The sequence below is a fragment of the Lepus europaeus genome, chromosome 7 (genome assembly GCF_033115175.1).
Source record: "Lepus europaeus isolate LE1 chromosome 7, mLepTim1.pri, whole genome shotgun sequence".
Classification (NCBI taxonomy): domain Eukaryota; kingdom Metazoa; phylum Chordata; class Mammalia; order Lagomorpha; family Leporidae; genus Lepus; species Lepus europaeus.
This window is the reverse complement of record NC_084833.1, coordinates 37787116-37807334: the sequence shown is the minus strand read 5'-3', so window position 1 is coordinate 37807334 and position 20219 is coordinate 37787116. Positions and strand designations below refer to the sequence as shown.

The 20219-nt window shown below is 41.8% G+C and overlaps 1 protein-coding gene across 2 annotated transcripts in view; it reads right to left on the bottom strand.

Annotated features, from left to right (window-relative positions):
• Positions 1-734: 734 nt before the first annotated feature.
• The window catches only part of BDNF (brain derived neurotrophic factor), a 35168-nt gene continuing 15683 nt past the window's right edge, over positions 735-20219 (bottom strand). For both annotated transcript variants that reach the window (XM_062196377.1, XM_062196376.1), the window contains exon 2: positions 735-2534. In XM_062196377.1, coding sequence (XP_062052361.1) covers positions 1770-2513 — 744 coding nt within the window. In that variant the 5' untranslated portion in view covers positions 2514-2534 and the 3' untranslated portion in view covers positions 735-1769. The remainder of the gene's footprint in view (positions 2535-20219) is intronic.

Here is a 20219-nt window from a genome sequence, read left to right as displayed (position 1 = left end):
CGAGTCTTGTCTCTTGACAAGATTTCTATTAGTGGCCTTTGATCACTTGGCATGATTGAGTCTTGGGGCCTTTCCCTGTTCCCTTTTATTTTACCAAAAGTTCTCAAAAGATAAAACCCTGGTTTCCTCAAATCTAGTTTCAAAGAAATTAAGTGTTCATGTACAAACATCTTCTATTTCAATGTGTCAGTCTCATCATCAGAAATGCCACATTTGGCTCCAAATCTGCTCTGGGCTAATCCAACTTTATGCACAATTATAGAGGGGTGGAATGGAGGGCATAAGCCGCCTTGAGTGTGGTCCTCCAGTTGAGAACCTCTTGAGCACAGTTAGGTAATGTAGGCACTTAAAGCACGAGGTCCAAGCAACTTGACACGTGTCATTCCCGAGCGTCCCCTCAAGGGCCCTGAAGAGACCTTCCTTTTGGAATGTCTCAAATACCATTCCCCACCTCCACCTAGACCTCGTGATGGCCACTCAGAAATTCCTCGGGCATTGCCAAGAAATGACGTCAGCTCCACAGCTTCCATCTGGCTGCTTAGTCTCATTTCACTGGCAATGTGGATTCCTGCTCTGACCTAGGTGTTTCTGGGTTCATTTAGAACTCTAGCTTTCACTTACAAAACATTTCTCAGCCTTCCCCTGATTTTTTTTTTAAGTGTTACAATGGTTTATGCAAATCTCACTGCTCCTAGAAAGGAAACATTTGTTGTTGTTGTTCTTTTTCTCTTCTAAAAAAAAAAAAAAAAAAGCAGGAAAAGAAATCACTGTTCCCCATGCTTATGAGTGCCATGATGTGACACAATTTGTTCACTTATTCACAGCAGTGGTAAAATAGTTCAGAGCGCGCAACTGAATTTTTTCCCTTAAGCTAAAACAAAACGAAGAAGGGACCAAAGGGGGAGGGAGGGAAAGAATGTGTTCTGAGCAAATGCAGGTCTTTCCAAGGAAAGAAGCTTCCCCCCCAACCAATGCCCATAGGGTGAGCCGGGGCCTGGGAGGTGCATTATGGGAAGTGAAGTATGAACATTTCATTCAGTTGCCTAATTTTTATTCACTTTCCAGTCATCTGATTGATATTGCGAACATCTTTACAACATACAGATGTATTTTTCATTAACCAGAATATATACTGAAGGGATTCTTTCCCCATCCCTACTCCCTGTGGGAACTAAAAAAACAAAACAAACAAACAAAAATAAAACACAAAACAAACAGAAATCTACCCCTCCCATCCCCCCTACCCCTAAGCCAGAAAAGCAATGACAACAGCACCTTGACATTGTTTTAATTCCAACGCTATCAGAAGTTAAAAGCAGTAAAACAGATAGAGTACTAACAAGAACGGAGATACTTACTGTCTAAAATGTAAACGGAATGTTTTGGTTCAAATTTTTGTTTTTTTTTTTTTTTTTTTTTTGTCTGTTTTCTGAAAGAGGACAGTTTATTATCAATTCACAATTAAAGCAGCATGCAATTTATTATTTTTTTCAACTTTTTATGTTTTCAATTCTTGGCAATGGCAACAAACCACAACGTTATCGAGGAATGTAATGCAGACATTTTAAAGTTGTGCGCAAATGACTGTTTCCCTTCTGGTCATGGATATGTCCAATAAATAGATTGTAGAACCACTGTACTGTATAAACTTCATTTATACATGCAGTTCATAAAATTATTTTTTTCTTAACTGAATAATTTACCCTGTTATGTATATATACAAATAGAATAATTTTTTGTCTCAATATAATCTATACAACATAAATCCACTATCTTCCCCTCTTAATGGTCAATGTACATACACAGGAAGTGTCTATCCTTATGAACCGCCAGCCAATTCGCTTTTTGCTATCCATGGTAAGGGCCCGCACATACGACTGGGTAGTTCGGCACTGGGAGTTCCAATGCCTTTTGTCTATGCCCCTGCAGCCTTCTTTCGTGTAACCCATTGGATTGCACTTGGTCTCGTAGAAGTATTGCTTCAGTTGGCCTTTCGATACAGGGACTTTTTCAAGGACTGTGACCGTCCCGCCCGACATGTCCACTGCAGTCTTTTTGTCTGCCGCTGTCACCCATTCACTAATACTGTCACACACGCTCAACTCCCCACGGCGGGCAGGGTCAGAGTGGCGCCGGACCCTCATAGACATGTTTGCAGCATCCAGGTAATTTTTGTATTCCTCAAGCAGAAAGAGGAGAGGAGGCTCCAAAGGCACTTGACTACTGAGCATCACCCTGGAAGTATACAAGTCCGCGTCCTTATTGTTTTCTTCGCTGGGCCGAACTTTCTGGTCCTCATCCAACAGCTCTTCAATCACATGTTCAAAAGTGTCAGCCAACGACGTCAGGCCTCTTGAACCTGTCTTGGGCCCATTCACGCTCTCCAGAGTCCCATGGGTCCGCATACCCGGGTAGGCCAAGCTGCCTTGTCCTCGGACGTTTGCTTCTTTCATGGGGGCAGCCTTCATGCAACCGAAGTATGAAATAACCATAGTAAGGAAAAGGATGGTCATCACTCTTCTCACCTGGTGGAACTGTAGGGAAAAAAGCAGAAAGAAGACACCACACTGGTTAGGGCTTTCTTTCACAGGGATACAATGTGACCCATCTGATTATAATTCCAGGACATTCTGCAGGGTCAAGGTTTTTTACATCTTAGTGATCAACTCCAGCTGCACTAGACACAAATCAATGTCAGTCGTGTGCTGAATGTGGTTTAATATAAACCAGAGACATGCAGTGTTTTCCCCAAGACTTAGCATATAACCTAAGATTAGATGGCATCTATGCAAGTGAAAAAACTGTGGCTTCAAGTTTTCCTTTCTTCTCACTTTAAGCAGTTTTGTAAGTTAAATTTTTAATGATCTCCACTCATGCTATCCCAAGAAACACAAAATCAGAAAGGTTACCAAGCAACAGCTGCAAGTGTAATAGTAACTTTTTTTTTTCATCTTAGCAATGTGGTCCTTTGCAGGAATGTGTGACAGGAACACTAATGGCCTGAGGGGTCTGATGAACCTTTCTTCCTATGTGATGTCTAGGTATGAAGAGCACAATAATAAAACAGCAATCAAGGAGCTCCAAGGAGCCTTTCCATTGGCTTTCTTTCCTCTTATAGAGATATTCTATTTCAGAAAAGATTTCATTGAGCCATGCTGTTTTAGGCAAGGAAACTCAAGGCCATACAGGATTTGCCTCGTGTCATGAAGAAAGTTTATATTAGAACTTGAGGCTCCCAACTCCAGTGTTCTGTCTATTACACCTGGGTGGTCATAACTGAAAATGTTTTGCTTATTTTCAAACCAAAACTATTTTCTGTATGCTCCTTTTAATGATGTGTCCCTGCCTGGGGCTGATATCATGAAAACAATGTGTCTACTTAGGAGAAAACTAGAGTAGTCAGCATTAAAAAGCCATTTAAGTCAATTTCAAATGCCTCCCATATGTAGGCTTCACGTGTATCTCCACCAACTCTCTGAAGCCCTCAATCCCTTGGCTTTTCCAGCCAATATACAAATCTACCTAAAAAAAAAAAAAAAAGCCCAACTTCTCTTTTTGTTGGAAATATGGTCCTCTGTGTGTGTGTTGACGAGAAAGAGAGAGAGAGAGAGAGAGAGAGAGAGAGAGAGAGGGAGAGAACATAGGCTCTGAGTTTATCATGCCTTTAGAAAGCTGAGTGGTATTTTGCACATTTTTGGAATAGGCAGCAAGTGTGTCTCTGTGCTTTTGAAGTTTCCTGGGAAGTCCCTTAACAGCACACCACAAAATTAATCTCTTCCTGTTTGCCAGAGGGTTGCTCTAATCTCAGTTTGGCTCTACCTCTACAAGCATGCTCTAAGAAGCCAATTAGAATGGATAAACAAGCAAAATGAAAACATACCTATGGATCAAACCAAGGTTACCGTCAGGTGGTGAAGGACTTCAGCATCACTTACCTGAAGTATTGTGTCCCTTAGTAGTAAGGAGTAGCACCCCTCAGCCCTAACATTCTAACTTTATTCCTACTTCCCAGGGCTGGAGCACAAACTTTCAAAAAGACACACACATGCCAGAATCATTATGCTATGCAAATCTGTAAGAAAAGAGACTGTGTTTCTGTCCACAAAGTATCACTGAACACATAGGCAACCTACCTCCAGTCAATCGATCATAGTGCAGAAATGACTGAAGACCCTGGTATTAAAAATCAAATATTTCTATCCTTGACCTTTGTAAGAGATAACATTCTTTTTTACCACTGTGAGACTTTATACCATCCTTAGACACAAACATAACTTCCTTGTAGACTCACTCTCACTTTGCAGGAACATATGCTCAGAATGGCTTGGACTGTGCAGTATTCTGAGATAAGGAAGGGAAAATGGGCCTGAATAACATACCTATGCCCATTCTGCTAAACACAGATTTTGAGAATGTTATGGATTCTGTACCATCAAAGAAATGGGTTCTCCAAGGAGGTTCCTATTCCTGGCAGGCAGTAATTACACTGTTGAATAAAAACCCTTTCTCTTACTATTCCTAGCACAAATTAAAACAACCAAAGGATGCCTCACTTTCAGGTATAAGAAAGAAGAGCAATTTAGAATACTTTGGCCTTCTATATCACTTTGGTAGAGTTTGATTGTGATCAGCTATCTTAAAACACATTTCAGCAAACCAAAGATATTATCATGGCAGAACAAACATATCATTTTATGTGCCACTGAGAAAGAAAACTACAGAACTACCTAGTCATCACTGAATCCTATTGGACACTTAATGAAAGAGCTCCTTGAGACTTATTTGGACACACTTTATAATAAAGAACTTTTGTGCATGCATAAAAAGTAAAAATAAACAAAATAAACTGGTTAAGGAACCAGTGGCTCTGTAGTAACTACTGCAATCTGAAAGATGTTAGAGTAAGAAACAAGGTGCACTTTAGAACTATTGAAATACAGTTACTAAGTATTCACACTAACAGCTGAAAATGGCTCAAGGTTCTGAGACATCTTAAACTAAACAGTTGGGAAATCGTTATATATATGATTATATAGATATATATATGATTTATTTATTTATTTGAAAGGCAGAGTTACAGAGAAAGATGTGTTCTATCTGCTAGTTCCTTCCCTAAATGGCCACAATGACCAGGGCTGTGCCAGGCCTAAGCTAGGAACCTGTAAATCCATCTGTGTGTCCCATGTAGGTGCTGGGGCCCAAGAACTTGGGCCATCTTCTCCTGCCTTCCCAGGCACATTTCCAGGGAGCTGGAATGGAAGTGGAGCAGCAGGGACACAAACTGGTGCTAGTCTCACCTTCTGTGCCACAGTATAGGCCCATTTCTGCAATTCTTACTGGATGTTCACTTAGAAAGCCTTGATATCAAGAAGATTTAACACAAAACTCAAACCTGTTTGTTAGAACAGTGGTATCCCTATCTTTTCTGCTTCTAACAATGGTTCCCTTCTATTTAGGTAACCTAGGCATAGGTCAGAAATCTTAGAATAAATGTTGACAATATATTTCTTATATTGCCTTCAAATCCAGTCACTAAAGATATCCTAACAGTCTCCCCTTAAAATGCTTCTCCTGACCCTTCCTTTTTCGGCACCCCATTGCCACCATCTTGGTTCAGCTTTCACTATCACATTCTGTGATGACAATGTTTCCTTGCTTTACTGGACATATTTTCTTCTCTGTCCAACTCTGATGACCATTGCCTGACTAACCATTCTCATCATTCTCTTTCACAAAGCCTTTTGGTTGCACTTGATCAAATAAAGCCTCTTCTTGCTGGCATCCAATGCCCTTCAAAATCTGGACTCACCTATTTAGCTAACTTTCTTGTATTACCCAATACTTCACTTTCTCATATTACTCAATGCTTCGTCACTCCTGATGAAGGCCAGAGTCCTTGGAGTTCTATACATATTATTGCCTGGAAGTGACTTATTCCATTCTTCTGGCAAATCTCCCTCTGTCTCTAACCACCACCACCCTCCTCCTCTTTCTCCCCTTCATAACCCAGTTCAGGCATCAAAATCATTTATGCCATCTTCTGTAATCACTCCAACACACACTGCCTTGTTTCTCCTCTACACTCCCACAATACATCTTATTTAGTATTTTATCCCCTTCTCACTTATGGTTACTTGTATTCCCTAATTAGGGTAGTCCTCAAGTAGATGGTAAGTTCTCCAAGGAAATGGTTCACGTGTGATCCTCCATAACACTCATATAGAAACATGTAATAGAAGTACTCAGCAAAAATTTACTGGTGGGTTTTTAAATTAAGAAAAAGAGTTCTCACAAAATATCCATTTGGAAATCACCACTGAATCCACTGAAATTCTTAGGTCTTAAAGGATAGGCTGCACTAGCCCCAAGGTATAAACTCTCAGGAGTTTGACAGGGTGAGCATTGTGGTGCAACAAGTTAAGTCACTGATTGTGATGCACACATCCCATATCTGAGTGCTGCTTCCAGTCCTGGTTACTCTGCTTCTTATCTGGCTTCCTGCTAATATGCCTGAAAAACAGTAGATGATGGCTCAAATGCTTGAGTCCTTGAAGGGACCAAGAAGGGAACCCAGATGGAGTTCCTGGCTCCTGGATTCTGCCTGGACAACTCCTGGCTATTGCTGCCATTTTGGGAGTCAACCAGCCCTTCCTTTCCCCCCTTTTCCCTCTCCCTCCATTCTGCTTTGTCATTCTACCATTTAAGTAATAAATAAATAAGAGTTTAACAGATGGCAATTATCAGCCATGAACAATTCCTTGACTTCCTCTAAAAGCATAAAACTTTTCTTAAATAATTAAAAAGCAAGTAACACTGCAGCATACTAACTGCCTTACTACTCCCTGTGTGGTTCTGTTTCTAACAGATCAACAAGATACTGGAAAATAGTCAGTAATAGTAATGACAATAACAGCAAAAATCAGGTTTTCCAATCTTTAACTTCTTTTTTCTTATTCAGCTCAGCTCTTCAATGAGTAATTTTACATGCTGTACTAAGGACTCACAGAAGGTTAAATAACAGCTTCCATGATAATTCTTTTTATCCTTCAGATGGGTATTTATTACATGAAACATTAAGAGGCTGTGCAATATTGCAAAGTAGATCATTAGTCCATGTGTCTACTTATAGTTAACAAACTCATTTGGTACTAATTTTTGCTCCCAGTGATACAACAATCATCTCAACCACATTCCTAAAAAGCCAGGAAGATTGTGTTTAGACCCAGTCTCAGGAGATTCAATACAGTATATAGGATTAAAAAGAAAATCAACAAAGTAGAAATAAAGTTTAGTTTTAAACATGACTCACAAATCTTAAACAGTCAACCAGAGGAATGTCTATAACAGCATTCTCTTTTGCTGTCACACAGTAATAACTCACATTTTTCTAAAAGACCATAAAACATGGCCAGTGCCGTGGCTCAGTAGGCTAATCCTCCGCCTGCGGCGTCGGCACACCGGGTTCTAGTCACGGTTGGGGCGCCGGATCCTGTCCCGGTTGCTCCTCTTCCAGGCCAGCTATCTGCTATGGCCCGGGAGTGCAGTGGAGTATGGCCCAAGTGCTTGGGCCCTGCACCCATATGGGAGACCAGGAGAAGCACCTGGCTCCTGGCTTCAGATCAGCGCAATGCGCTGGCCGCAATGCGCCGGCTGCGGCGGCCATTGGAGGGTGAACCAACGGCAAAAAGGAAGACCTTTCTCTCTGTCTCTCTCTCTCTCTCTCTCTCTCTCTCACTGTCCACTCTGCCTGTCAAAAAAAAAAAAAAGACTATAAAACATGATCATCCCCATTACACAGATGAGGCAAGTGCACTTCACTCACAGAGGTGCAGGAGTCTGCCAAATGTCACAAAGCCTGTGGGTCACCTGTCTCCTAATCCAAGCTATTACCAGGAGGATATGTTGCAAGTCTTAAATATTAACTGCTGGGGAGAGAGAGAGAGAGAGAGAGAGAGAGAGAGAGAGAGAGAATGGAGAAGGAGCTTCCAAAAATGAACAGCTTTGCACAGTTATCAATATCTTGGAGACCAACTTTCTAAAGACGGTACTATTAAGACACCACTTTGTGGGGCTGGATTAATCATGATCTCTAAGATTCTTCAACTTTAAGGCTTGGTTGCTGCAGTAGATGGAATTTCAGACCATGTAGTCTTTCAACAGAAAGGTTTATAAAAAACCAGTCATGTTAGAACCAAATTTCCACAGCCAAGGCTAAGATGGGGAACCAGAGAAAAACACAGGTAATTCAGACACAAGGTTGGGGGGGGGGCACATTTCATTTTTTCCCAGTCCCTTTGAGTTCTATGAGTATGACACATTTAAACATATGTCTGCTCATTTTAAGCAGTCTTTAAAAATATTTTATATTTATTTGGAAGGCAAGTTTACAGAAAGAGGAAGAGACCGAGAGAGAGAGAGAGAGAGAGAGAGAGAGAGAGAGATCAATCTATCCGCTAGTTCACTCCCCATATGGCTGCAATAGTCATAGCTGGACCAGAAGCCAAAAACCAGGAGTTTCTGCAGGTGCCCAAGTACTTGGGCTATTTTCTCCTGCTTCCCCAGGCACATTAGCAGGGAACTGGATCAGAAATAGAGCAGCCAGGACCCAAACCAGCACCCACATGGGATGCCAGCATTGCAGGTGGTGGCTTAACCCACTATGCTACTATGCTGGTGCCTTTTAAACAGCCTTGTAAGTGACAAGGATAATTGTTAATGTGGAAGATATTATCAATTAATATTTCATTCTTAATATAGATGATGCAAACCTATTGGGACCACCTTAAAAAAATCTTGGCAATCAATATTGAAAATCTGGGGCCGGCGCTGTGGCACAGTGGGTTAAAGCCCTGGCCTGAAGTGCCGACATCCCATATGGGTGCCGGTTCTAGTCCTGGCTGCTCCTCTTCTGATCCAGCTCTCTGCTATGGCCTGGGAAAGCAGTAGAAGAAGGCCCAAGTCCTTGGGCCCCTGTACCCACATAGGAGACCAGGAAGAAGCTCCTGGCTCCTGGCTTCGGATTGGTGCAGCTCTGGCCGTTACAGCCATCTGGGAAGTGAACCAGTGGATGGAAGACCTCTCTCTCTCTCTATCTCTCTCTGTAATTCTGTCTTCCAAATAAAAAAAAATAAATTTTTAAAAAATATTGAAAATCTTTAATTTGCATCCAGTTTCACTACATGTATATTGGCTTTCTTTCTGGTCATTCATTCATCAGACATGGAGTGTACTTTCCAGTTTACCAAGTGTAGGAGGCAATAGTGCACATATGTAACCAAAACATAAAGGTAGAAGTACAAATACAATTCTACAAAAATCAAGAAGCTACTTCCAAAAAAGGAATGGAGGAATGCTTTGTGAAGAAGACTGCAAAGGATTTGAACAGATGCAGAAAAGACAGCAGTGGACGGGTGGCAGCTTGATTAATGGCATGGAGGTTGGAAAGCATTGAATAAATGTCTGGAGAGGAGAGTTCTGGAAAAGGAATAGTGAGAAATGAGATGGAACGGTTGCCAGGTTCCAGACAGAAAGGCTCTGAGGGTGACACCGAAGGGATTGGATGTTGACTGATAGCCCAGGAGAGTTTCTGAGCAGGTGAATGCTTCAGGAAGACCAGTTTATCACTATACATAGCGAGACATGAAAAAATGATAGAGGAGAAGAAACAAGTTGGTTTAACAGTTTTATTCTCAGGGACTATTTAGCTTTGAAAATAAATATTGTCATTAAGTCTAGATAGAACTTTTTAATTAATCAACCATCTATTTTGTAGATTCATAGGCTGCAATGGGTTACAAGCAGTCAGAAGTGTGCAGAGCTGAGTAGCACTCGACGGTAATGTCTGTGTTGGCAGAAAGGACATGAGAGAGGTGGTAGGAAGCTTGGACTACAGACTTGCTTTCCAATTATAATTACACTGAACTTTGATTCCACAGCTCAGCACTTTTAATTCAAAGATCTCCAAACACTTTGCAAATATTAAGTAATTAAGACTCATAGGATCCTGGAGGAGTAGGTAACTATAATTATCCCCATTTTTTACAGGAGTTTTTTTTTTTTTTTAATCAACTCATCCTCTTGTGGTTCCCTTGGTAGAACAAGGTCAGATTCCCAGATTCCAAAGGAAACTAGGCCATAAACTACAAAGCCCAGTTTGTTCCACCATTCCACATTATTTCTGCATTATTTTTTACCATTTATGTGTATTATTTAGCCAAGACTTAAGAAGCAAATTGAAAAAACCCACCAAAACAATAACTACCTCACATTGCTTTAAAAAATTAGAAGTTGAAACCCATAAGATATATAGTAATTCCTAAAAAATTAGAAATTGAAATCCGTAAATGAAATGGAAAACACAATACAATGACCTCTCAACTCACCTACTTACCTGAATGACCATTCAACTGAAACTAATTAAATATCTCAGTGAATGCTATCAGATAATGCAGATGATCCAAAGCTTTGTAGGAAGAACCTTTGAAGATGTAATTTACTATATTGTAGTACTATGTCATATGTAGTACTATAATGCAGTAGTATATTATATAGTTTATGAATGAGGACATCTAAATACACTTCTGTGAGTGTTAATTTTAATTGTCAATGTAGATTGATAAAGAATACCTAGAGAACTGGTAAAGCACTATTTTTGCATATATATGTGAGAGTTGCTTCAGAGATTGGTGAGTGTGGAAGATCTGCCCTCAAGGAGGGCAGGTACCATCCAATTGGCTTGGAGCCCAGATAGAACAGCAACAGAAGAATATATAATTGGTTTTTCTCTGTCCTGGAGCTGGGATACACTCTTCCTTTCCTGCCCTTGGATGTTAGAGTCCAGGCCTTTACACTCCAGGTCTTACACTCTGCCTCCACTCCCACCCCCAGGGCCTCAGGCCTTCAGACGTGGACTGAGCCACTTTATCAGCACCCCAAGGTCTCCAGTTTGCAGATGGCCTGTCCTGGAACTTCTTGGCCTTTATAATCACATGCACAAGTTTCTCTAATAAAGCCCCTCTTCTATCTGTGTATATAAATTGCATTGGTTCTGTCTCTCTGGAGAACCCAAACACAACTCTGTACAAAATACAGTCCTTCATACAGAGTATCCTTTGATCCCCTGGTGTGTCCATGGTGTTGAGTGGCACTTGCAAATATTACTGATCCTCACTAAGAGTGCCAAGGAAATGGCCAATTTTCAGTTCATACCAAGAGTAGTACGTACATGTAATTACCATAAGAAAAAACCTACTATTTCCCTGAATTATTAATTTGATGGATAAATTTATATGTATATTTGATAGAAATCACCATAGCTCTAGTCCTCTTGCCTTCCTCTGCTCATATCCCTCATCTCACCCCTGAAAAAAATAAGGATTTTTCTACTGGCAGGAGACCTATCCCTCTCTAAGAGTAAATTTACTCCATATGCTCCATGAGAATTGGATATTCTCCCTGAGTTACCACCTGGAGCAATTTGTATAGTCCCCTGTACAAACCAGGTTCCTCTGACCCTGAATGACTCAATTATCTTTGTGCTGGTATTATCTGCATAGTATTTAGGGAGGTGCAATTAAAGTAAGAGCAGTAAGTCTTAAAGTGAGCTGAAATAATGCCATCAGTCTTGGGATAAGGGATGAAAGAAAAATGCCTGGCATAAGGACCAGAACCAGACAGAAAACACTCCACCTGGCATCCCAAATCCAAGCTCAACTACCATCATTCAGAGGGCTCTAAGTGCTTCCATCACTACTGGCCCAGGAAACCTATGCAACCCATGAAGACTCCCTGAAAGCTAACATTCCCATCTGTGCTCTGCCCTCTTCATCTAACCCCTGGTCACGGAGGAACATTGCTCAAACTGCACACATCTTTAGTCTATTATAAAGAAGTCTTGGCACCAAGCATTCCCAAGTGACATGCATATCAAATAAGTAGGCTGTTAGCAAATATGTTTCTGATTATATATATATATATTTTTTTTTTTTTTGACAGGCAGAGTGGACAGTGAGAGAGAGAGACAGAGAGAAAGGTCTTCCTTTTGCCCTTGGTTCACCCTCCAGTGGCCGCCGCGGCTAGCGCGCAGCGGCTGGCGCACCACGCTGATCCGATGGCAGGAGCCAGGTGCTTCTCCTGGTCTCCCATGGGGTGCAGGGCCCAAGCACTTGGGCCATCCTCCACTGCCTTCCCGGGCCATAGCAGAGAGCTGGCCTGGAAGAGAGGCAACCGGGACAGAATCCGGCGCCCCGATCGGGACTAGAACCTGGTGTGCCAGTGCCGCTAGGCGCAGGATTAGCCTGTTGAGCCACGGCGCCGGCCTCTGATTATATTTTAAAACTACTATTTTTCGGCCGGCGCCGTGGCTCACTTGGCTCACTTGGGCTCACCTGCAGTGCCGGCACCCCAGGTTCTGGTCCCGGTTGGGGCGCCGGATTCTGTCCCAGTTGCTCCTCTTCCAGTCCAGCTCTCAGCTGTGGTCCAGGAAGGCAGTGGAGAATGGCCCAAGTGCTTGGGCCCTGCACCCACATGGGAGACCAGGAGGAAGCACCTGGCTCCTGGCTTCGGATCGGCGCAGCACGTGGGCTGCAGCACACCGGCCGTGGTGGCCATTTGGGGTTGAACCAATGGAAAAAGGAAGACCTTTCTGTCTCTCTCTCTCACTGTCTAACTCTGCCTGTCAAAAAATAAATAAACTAACAAAAACTACTATTTTTCTAGTTTATAGGGCCCAAGTGGCAGTTGGTACTCAATGAAGAAGTGTAACCACTTTTTAAAAAAAATTTAGGTTATACAAGTTTCATGTATTTCATATATACAGATATAGAAATAATGGTACTTCCTACCCTACTCTCCCTCCCACCCACACTCCAATCCTTCTTCCTCCTCCCTCTCACATTCCTACTTTGAATTTTTACAATTTTTGCTTACTTAATGACTGTATAGTTAACCCTACATTAAAAAAAGGGTACTACAAACAGTACAAAGAAAAAAAACTTTGTTCCTCAATGGAATAGACAAGAGCTGTGGACTTTATTTTCTTTAAGAGAATTTCAGGTGGGATTTGTTACAATTCACTAAAGTAAAGTTTAGAATTAACAGTGTATTACTTACCAAATTTCCACACATGGTAGATACTGACATTAATTAAGAACTTAATTAATTCTAATGGGTTCTATGAAGTTTCAGTAATGAAGGACCTGAAAAATTATCAAGTTAACATCATGTTTGATAGGTTTTCCACAACTACTGTGAAATCATGGGGGCAGGGGCAATTCCTGTTAAGTTACAATGACTCTGGAAATAATGAACGGGAAAAAAAGTTACATAACATAGGCATTTAAATTACACTTGCATATACAGACTTTTTTTTTTTTTTTTTTTGACAGGCAGAGTGGATAGTGAGAGAGAGAGACAGAGAGAAAGGTCTTCCTTTGCCGTTGGTTCACCCTCCAATGGCCGCTGCGGCCGGCGCATCATGCCGTTCTGAAGCCAGGAGCCAGGTGCTTCTCCTGGTCTCCCATATGGGTGCAGGGCTCAAGCACTTGGGCCATCCTCCACTGCCTTCCTGGGCCATAGCAGAGAGATGGCCTGGAAGAGGGGCAACTGGGATAGAATCCAGCGCCCCAACCGGGACTAGAACCCGGTGTGCCAGCGCCGCAAGGCGGAGGATTAGCCTGTTAAGCCACAGTGCCGGCCAGACTTTTGAATGTATATAAAAATTTTAAGTGTGAATTTTATGCATATATCTATAAATTGAGTATATTTACACAAGTCAAATTTGCATTAAAATACCCCAGCAAAAAGAGATATCTATGAGAACTAAAAACGTTTTAGGAAACAAAGGTATTGGATAAACTTCAGGAACTGAAATTAAATTCAACTTTACTTTTTTTTATTTTATTTTTATTTTTTATTTTTTTTTGACAGGCAGAGTTAGTGAGAGAGAGACAGAGAGAAAGGTCTTCCTTTTTCTGTTGGTTCACCCCTCAAGTGGCCATTACGGCCGGCGAGTTGCAGCGGTGCACTGTGCTGATCCGAAAGTAGGAGCCAGGTGCTTCCTCCTGGTATCCCATGTGGGTGCAGGGCCCAAGCACCTGGGCCATCCTCCATTGCCTTCCCAGGTCACAGCAGAGAGCTGGACTGGAAGAGGAGCAACCGGGACAGAATCTGGCGCCCCAACCGGGACTAGAACCCGGGGTGCCAGTGCCGCAGGCGGAGGATCAGCCTAGTGAGCCGCTGAACTGGCCTCAACTTTACTTTTTAAAGAGTTATGAATGGGCTGGTAGCACAAGCATCACCTAGGAACTTACAAGAAATGCAAACTCTTAGCTGCTCCCAGCAGAACGCAGCCAATCCTCTCTACCCTGACTACTCAACAGAACCTGCATTTCAACAAGATTTATATACCTCAAGGTGATTCATAAACTTAGTAAAGTTGAGAAGCACTAGATTAAATGATAAAGGAAGTTGTGTAAGATAAGGAAACAACAAAGGGGTCAAAGTCAACTTAAATATTATACTACTTTTTCAGCACGCCATGTGATAACCTGTCATTTTTCTTCCTCTATTCAACTTCTTTTGTTGGGTTATTTATTATGTGGGAAAACATATTAGCTTTCATAATATTATTAAGTAAAATCTGCATTCCCTTTATGTCAACTGGCTTTTCCACTATTGTGTTTATGCAGGACACCTATAAACATGTTTGGCAGGATAAGAATTTATAGAGCACTGCTGACCTAAATTTGGATTTCTACTCAATCACTAAGTTTTACCTAAATGCTATAGGGTAAGTGCAAGCATAATGGGACAACCTAATCACTTAATGCAGCCTTGTTTCAGTCAGTCAGTAGGGCCGGCTGTGGGTTAATGCCCTGGCCTGAAGCGCCAGCATCCCATATGGGCGCTGGTTCGAGACCAGCTACTCCACTTCCTGTCCAGCTCTCTGCTATGGCCTGGGGAAGCAGTAGAAGATGGCCTAAGTCCTTGGGCCCCTGCAGCCACATGGGAGACTGGGAAGAAGCTCCTGGCTTTGGATTGGCACAGCTCCAGCTGTTGCGGCCATCTGGGGAGTGAGCCATCGGATGGAAGGCCTCTCTCTCTGCCTCTCCTCTCTCTGTGTAACTCTGACTTTCAAATAAATAAATAAATAAATAAATAAATAAATATTTTTTAAAAATATCAGTCAGTTAAGACCATAAAGGAAATGATATGACTAGCTTCAGCAGGTGGTAGCTTTCCAGGCACTTTACTTCAGCCAGATGTCAGATTACTTTCAGCCAGTTGTCTCTGGTTCACGTAAGTTCTTTCTATTCTGAAATGGTGAAGTAGAGACAGGCTGGGAGAAGTGCTCACTCACTCAGTGCTGAATTGCTTATTTCTAGACTTGTCCTGAAACCAACAGAACCATCTCTCTCCTACCATATACTATGTAATTTAAAACAATAAGACAAAAATATGACTAAATATGACAGCAGCAGCAAAACCGTAAAATATTCATACATTAGTATAAGTACAAAGCATCAGAAACCCCTCTCTAACCCAGATCTGTCTCTACTTTAATTAAGGTACCCAGCAGGTTACCCAATTTCTCAGTTGGTGGCTAATATTTGAGATCTTTTGCTTCCCTACTAAAGTACCACAAATAGTAAAAAGTTACATTTCTAGGGAGTTGAAGCATCAGTTTTGTAAACAGAGCTGGCTAACACTCCACCCTTTTAGTGTTTTTGCAAATGTCTGTAAAGATTGCGAGTTTTCAAACATCAAGAAGTCATCAAGTTCCTCAGTGCAAATAACTTGCACTGAGAACCCTGACAATATTGCTGTTAACTCATTAACAAATGGGTGGGATTGAGATAATAACAAAGGACCCTGTTTTCCCAGGAGGTATCTCAAGTATTGCTGGGTTTCACCTTCAGACCCAGTTGAAAAGTACAGGCGTCAATACTGCTCAGGGACCACATCCTCCAAATTATACACAAGGCACATGTACTAACAGGAGATGTTGTGAAAGCAAACCAGAGTACTGTCTCTCTGCATCAAAGAATAAGTATGCTCTACAGCAAAAGATAACGCAACGATGACTCAACGGCATTCTCAGTCCCAAAAGGGAGAATACACAGCCGCTCTCCCCATCGGATAAAGGGAATCCTTCTTTAAGAAAGTAAGTTTGCTATTATGTGCGGTTTGGGAACATGCCAAAACAGTTACCATTTTAAGAGAGAAAGAGAAAATTGAGACCAGTCTGACATATTTCAGTCTCTCTCTCCAGAAATGGCAACTTTAAATCAACAGGTTTCTTAATAACTTTCCTAGACACAGAGTTTCTACCATGAGATGCCATGGGAATGCTGACAGCTGAGAGCCAATGCCCCACTAGACTCTGTCACCCCTAATGGACCCCAGAGATGTGGTAAAGGCTTGCATTTCTCAGTTTCCAGATGGTGCACCTGAAATTTTTCCATAGCCAACGTATTCCTGTGGTTAATTAGTTATCTCAGCATTTCCACTAGAGAAAGAATATCTTGGAGCAGGCTGGCAGGTTCAACATCATTAATTCAGAAGGACTAAAATGAGCATGGGATGCAGAATTTTCACCAAAAAGGGACCTTTCTAGACCCCATCCTCTGAAGTACATAGAATACTGAATTTAAAATGGCAAGAGAGGTGAAAGTAGGTTGGGGAAGAAACTGGAAAGAGGAGGCAAGAAGACAGAGGAATCACATTACTTTTCAAACTATCACAAGAATCCTAGGGGACAGATCCAATTAGCAGGTCCGGGTTGTTAGCTCTTTGTTGCTCACCTTTATGAGACCATTTTCAGGAATCAGTTGGTTCAATTCCACTGGAGTGCTGAGGCACACACCACAGCCCTTCTTCTGGGATGCACAGTCACACCACACAGAAGTGTGTGGGTAGATGCCAAAACATGTATGGACATGCAACCCTTTCGGTAGAAACTCAATGTTCTAAGTGTTAATGAGGATTAATCTTCTGCATGCATGGAGAAAACTGGTGATTCCACACATCCAGTTGTCCTTTGGGTTATTTTTGCATCCAACTCTATAATTTATTTTAATTGCTTACTGTAAAGCACAGGAAAGTATTCATTATTTATAGCTTAATGCAGGAGGAAAAATAATTGAGTATGTTCCTCTGCCTACTGCCTGAACTCAGCTCCCTGCTAAGTGTCACTGTTCATCTGAATAGCACAAGTCAGGCAGTTTCTGGGTCTTGTGCATAATGAGCCATGTGGACCCTACTCAAGAAACTGGCTGTGTTCTGAGCTACTATTAAATATAAGGAAAACATTAACATCTCAGATAGCAAAAAGATCCATACAGATGGTCAGAAAATATCCCCATCACTTAAGCCATTTGAATGCACCTATATGTAAACATTCAGGCACTGTAATAGAACTGTGAGACTATCCATTGTCTCTTATTCCTTTGCACTAAACATTGATTCCTACAGATGACCTGCACACTCAAACATCCATAAGTTTAATCTAAGCAATGAGATAGGGATCATATTCCTACATAATAACTATTAATTGACACAGTATTGATGGTGGTGGTTCTGTGCACGAAGGAGATTTTTGGAAGATGCTCACACAGCTGCATAAACGATAAGTAATCTCAAGCTTCTCCTTGCATTAAAAAGATAAAAATATTAACAATGAGGTGACAATCTGATTATACACAATTTACAGCTGAGGAAACTGAGGCACAGAGAGCTTCAGTGAACTGCCTAAAACCATGTCTGGCTTGTGGTGAAGATTGAACTTGAACCAGGGCTGGCTTGCACTGATTCTTTCCATATGGAGTCAGATGTGGATGTGGTGTGTTCCATTTGAGGGAGGTCTACTTGGCAAAGGTATCCCACAGTCTCTTTGCAACAGCTCCTAATTTATTTAAGTAAAGCTCCCATACGACCATTTCTGATAAGCAGTTTGGTTATACACTAATTCCACAGAGGTTGAATACAACTGTAATGTTTCTTTGTTACTACTCTCTTCCAAATATTGAATTATTCCCTCAAGGTACCATCTGTACATGTGTCCTTAATAGGGCACAGTGTCAAAACTATGTATGAAGGTAATTTGTTGAAGATGTCAGAACATTTTCCCCTGAGATCTCTTTGGGTGCTGGAACAGAATCACATGCTTTTCAGACTCATAACCACAACTACCTAATACTCCTCTGTCAACCCCACTTGAGTAAGAATGATTTCAATCAAGACCCAAGTACCAATGTGCCTTTTAAAAATAATTATAATATTTAACACCTGAACCTGATCTCTTCAGTGTCTGGAGGCTTTGTACTGTATACCATCCTGCTCGTGACCCATCCCATCTGTCTAGTTCTTGAAGAATATGGTTGAGGGGCTGAGATGTGAGTGAAAAGCTCAGGGAGGCAGGATGATTTCAAATGTGTTCTCAAGGAATAGTTCAAACAGCTGGTGAACACCACAAAGACAACAGGACAGATAATCCAGCACAGATCACACAGCATACTCTCAGACTGTGCCAACATCTAGTCAAACCAACATCAGGTCAAAGGAACAAGAGTCCTAGTCTCCCACCAAACTGGTACCTGAGTCATTGGCATGAATAACAGAAGCAATCTGGACCCCACAGCTATACTAAGATGCTGCAAAATATATACCTGGGCTAACATCTTGAATGTGCATGGAGGGGTTGATGATGACAGCACAAAAGATAGAACACCTTGCTTCTGACAACAGTCAGCCCCTGGCAAAGCATAGACTCTTAGAGAAGCAACTGCTAGGAGCCTGAGAACAAAACTGGAAATGCCTGTTGTGAAAGCTTTCACAGGTATTATCAACAAAAGAAAATGTGTATTTGTCAGAGGTGTGTCAGCTAGCTTTTGGCAGGCCACTCTTACATGCCCCGGAATGATCTCTTGCATAGACCAGATACAGTCATCAATGCAATTCTCCAAGTGGAACTACTTCATAGAGTAGAGAAGTAATGCTTTCCCCTTTAAAGTGACCTTGTCAAAAATCCTATAGAAAAAGAAAAATACAGTGACCATTTGGATTGCTCATCATTTGAATGGAGCCTCGGCCAGATTACATTTACCACACTTTTTTTTTTTTTTTTTTTTTTGACAGGCAGAGTTAGACAGTGAGAGAGAAAGACAGAGAGAAAGGTCTTCCTTTCCGTTGGTTCACCCCCCAAATGGCCGCAACGGCTGGCGCGCTGCACCAGTCCGAAGCCAGGAGCCAGGTACTTCCTCCTGGTCTCCCATGGGGGTGCAGAGCTCAAGCACTTGGGCCATCCTCCACTGCCTTCCCGGGCCACAGCAGAGAGCTGAACTGGAAGAGGAGCAACCAGGACAGAATCCGGTGTCCCAACCGGGACTAGAACCCGGAGTGCCAGCACCGCAGGTGGAGGATTAGCCTAGTGAGCCGTGGTGCCGGCCTACCACACTTTTCTATACAGTGCAACTGATGGGATTTTTTTCTCTAAACACATTATTCTGTCCTCAGATAAAAACAAGATAGAGAATCAATCTTTCTGAGAATGGTAAGGAATTATGTGAGGGTGACCTGCGGTATATACTTTTCAAATGTGCAAATGTTATCTCGGTCATGAATCATGGTGTTTTTATATGATTCCCTATTGTATAATGCAGAAAAGTGCCTGGAAACTTTAAGGAAGAAATCCAGCAATATTGCGTCACAATTCAAAGTTTATACTGTACCATGGAAGTTTTAATGTAACTTATAAAGAACTAATTATTTAATTTCCTTTTTTAAAATTTTTATTTATTTATTTATTTATTTGACAGGTAGAGTTATAGACAGTGAGTGACAGAGAAAAAGGTCTTCCTTCCCTTGGTTCACTCCTCAAATGGCCGCTGCAGATGGCGATGCGCAAATCCGAAGCCAGGAACCAGGTGCTTCCTCCTGGTATCCCATGAGGGTGCAGGGGCCCAAGCACTTGGGCCATCTTCCACTGCCCTCCCTGGCCACAGCAGAGAGCTGGACTGGAAGAGGAGCAACTGGGACTAGAACCCAGCACCCATATAGGATGCTGGTGCCACAGGTGGAAGATTTACCAAGTGAGCCACGGCGCCGACCCCTAATTATTTAATTTCAAATCTAGGGAAAAGTGTAAGATCATTCCTCAAAAAAGTATCCCTTGGGTATGAAAGTTCAAAGCTTAGCAAGATTTTCTCTATAGATCATCTGTG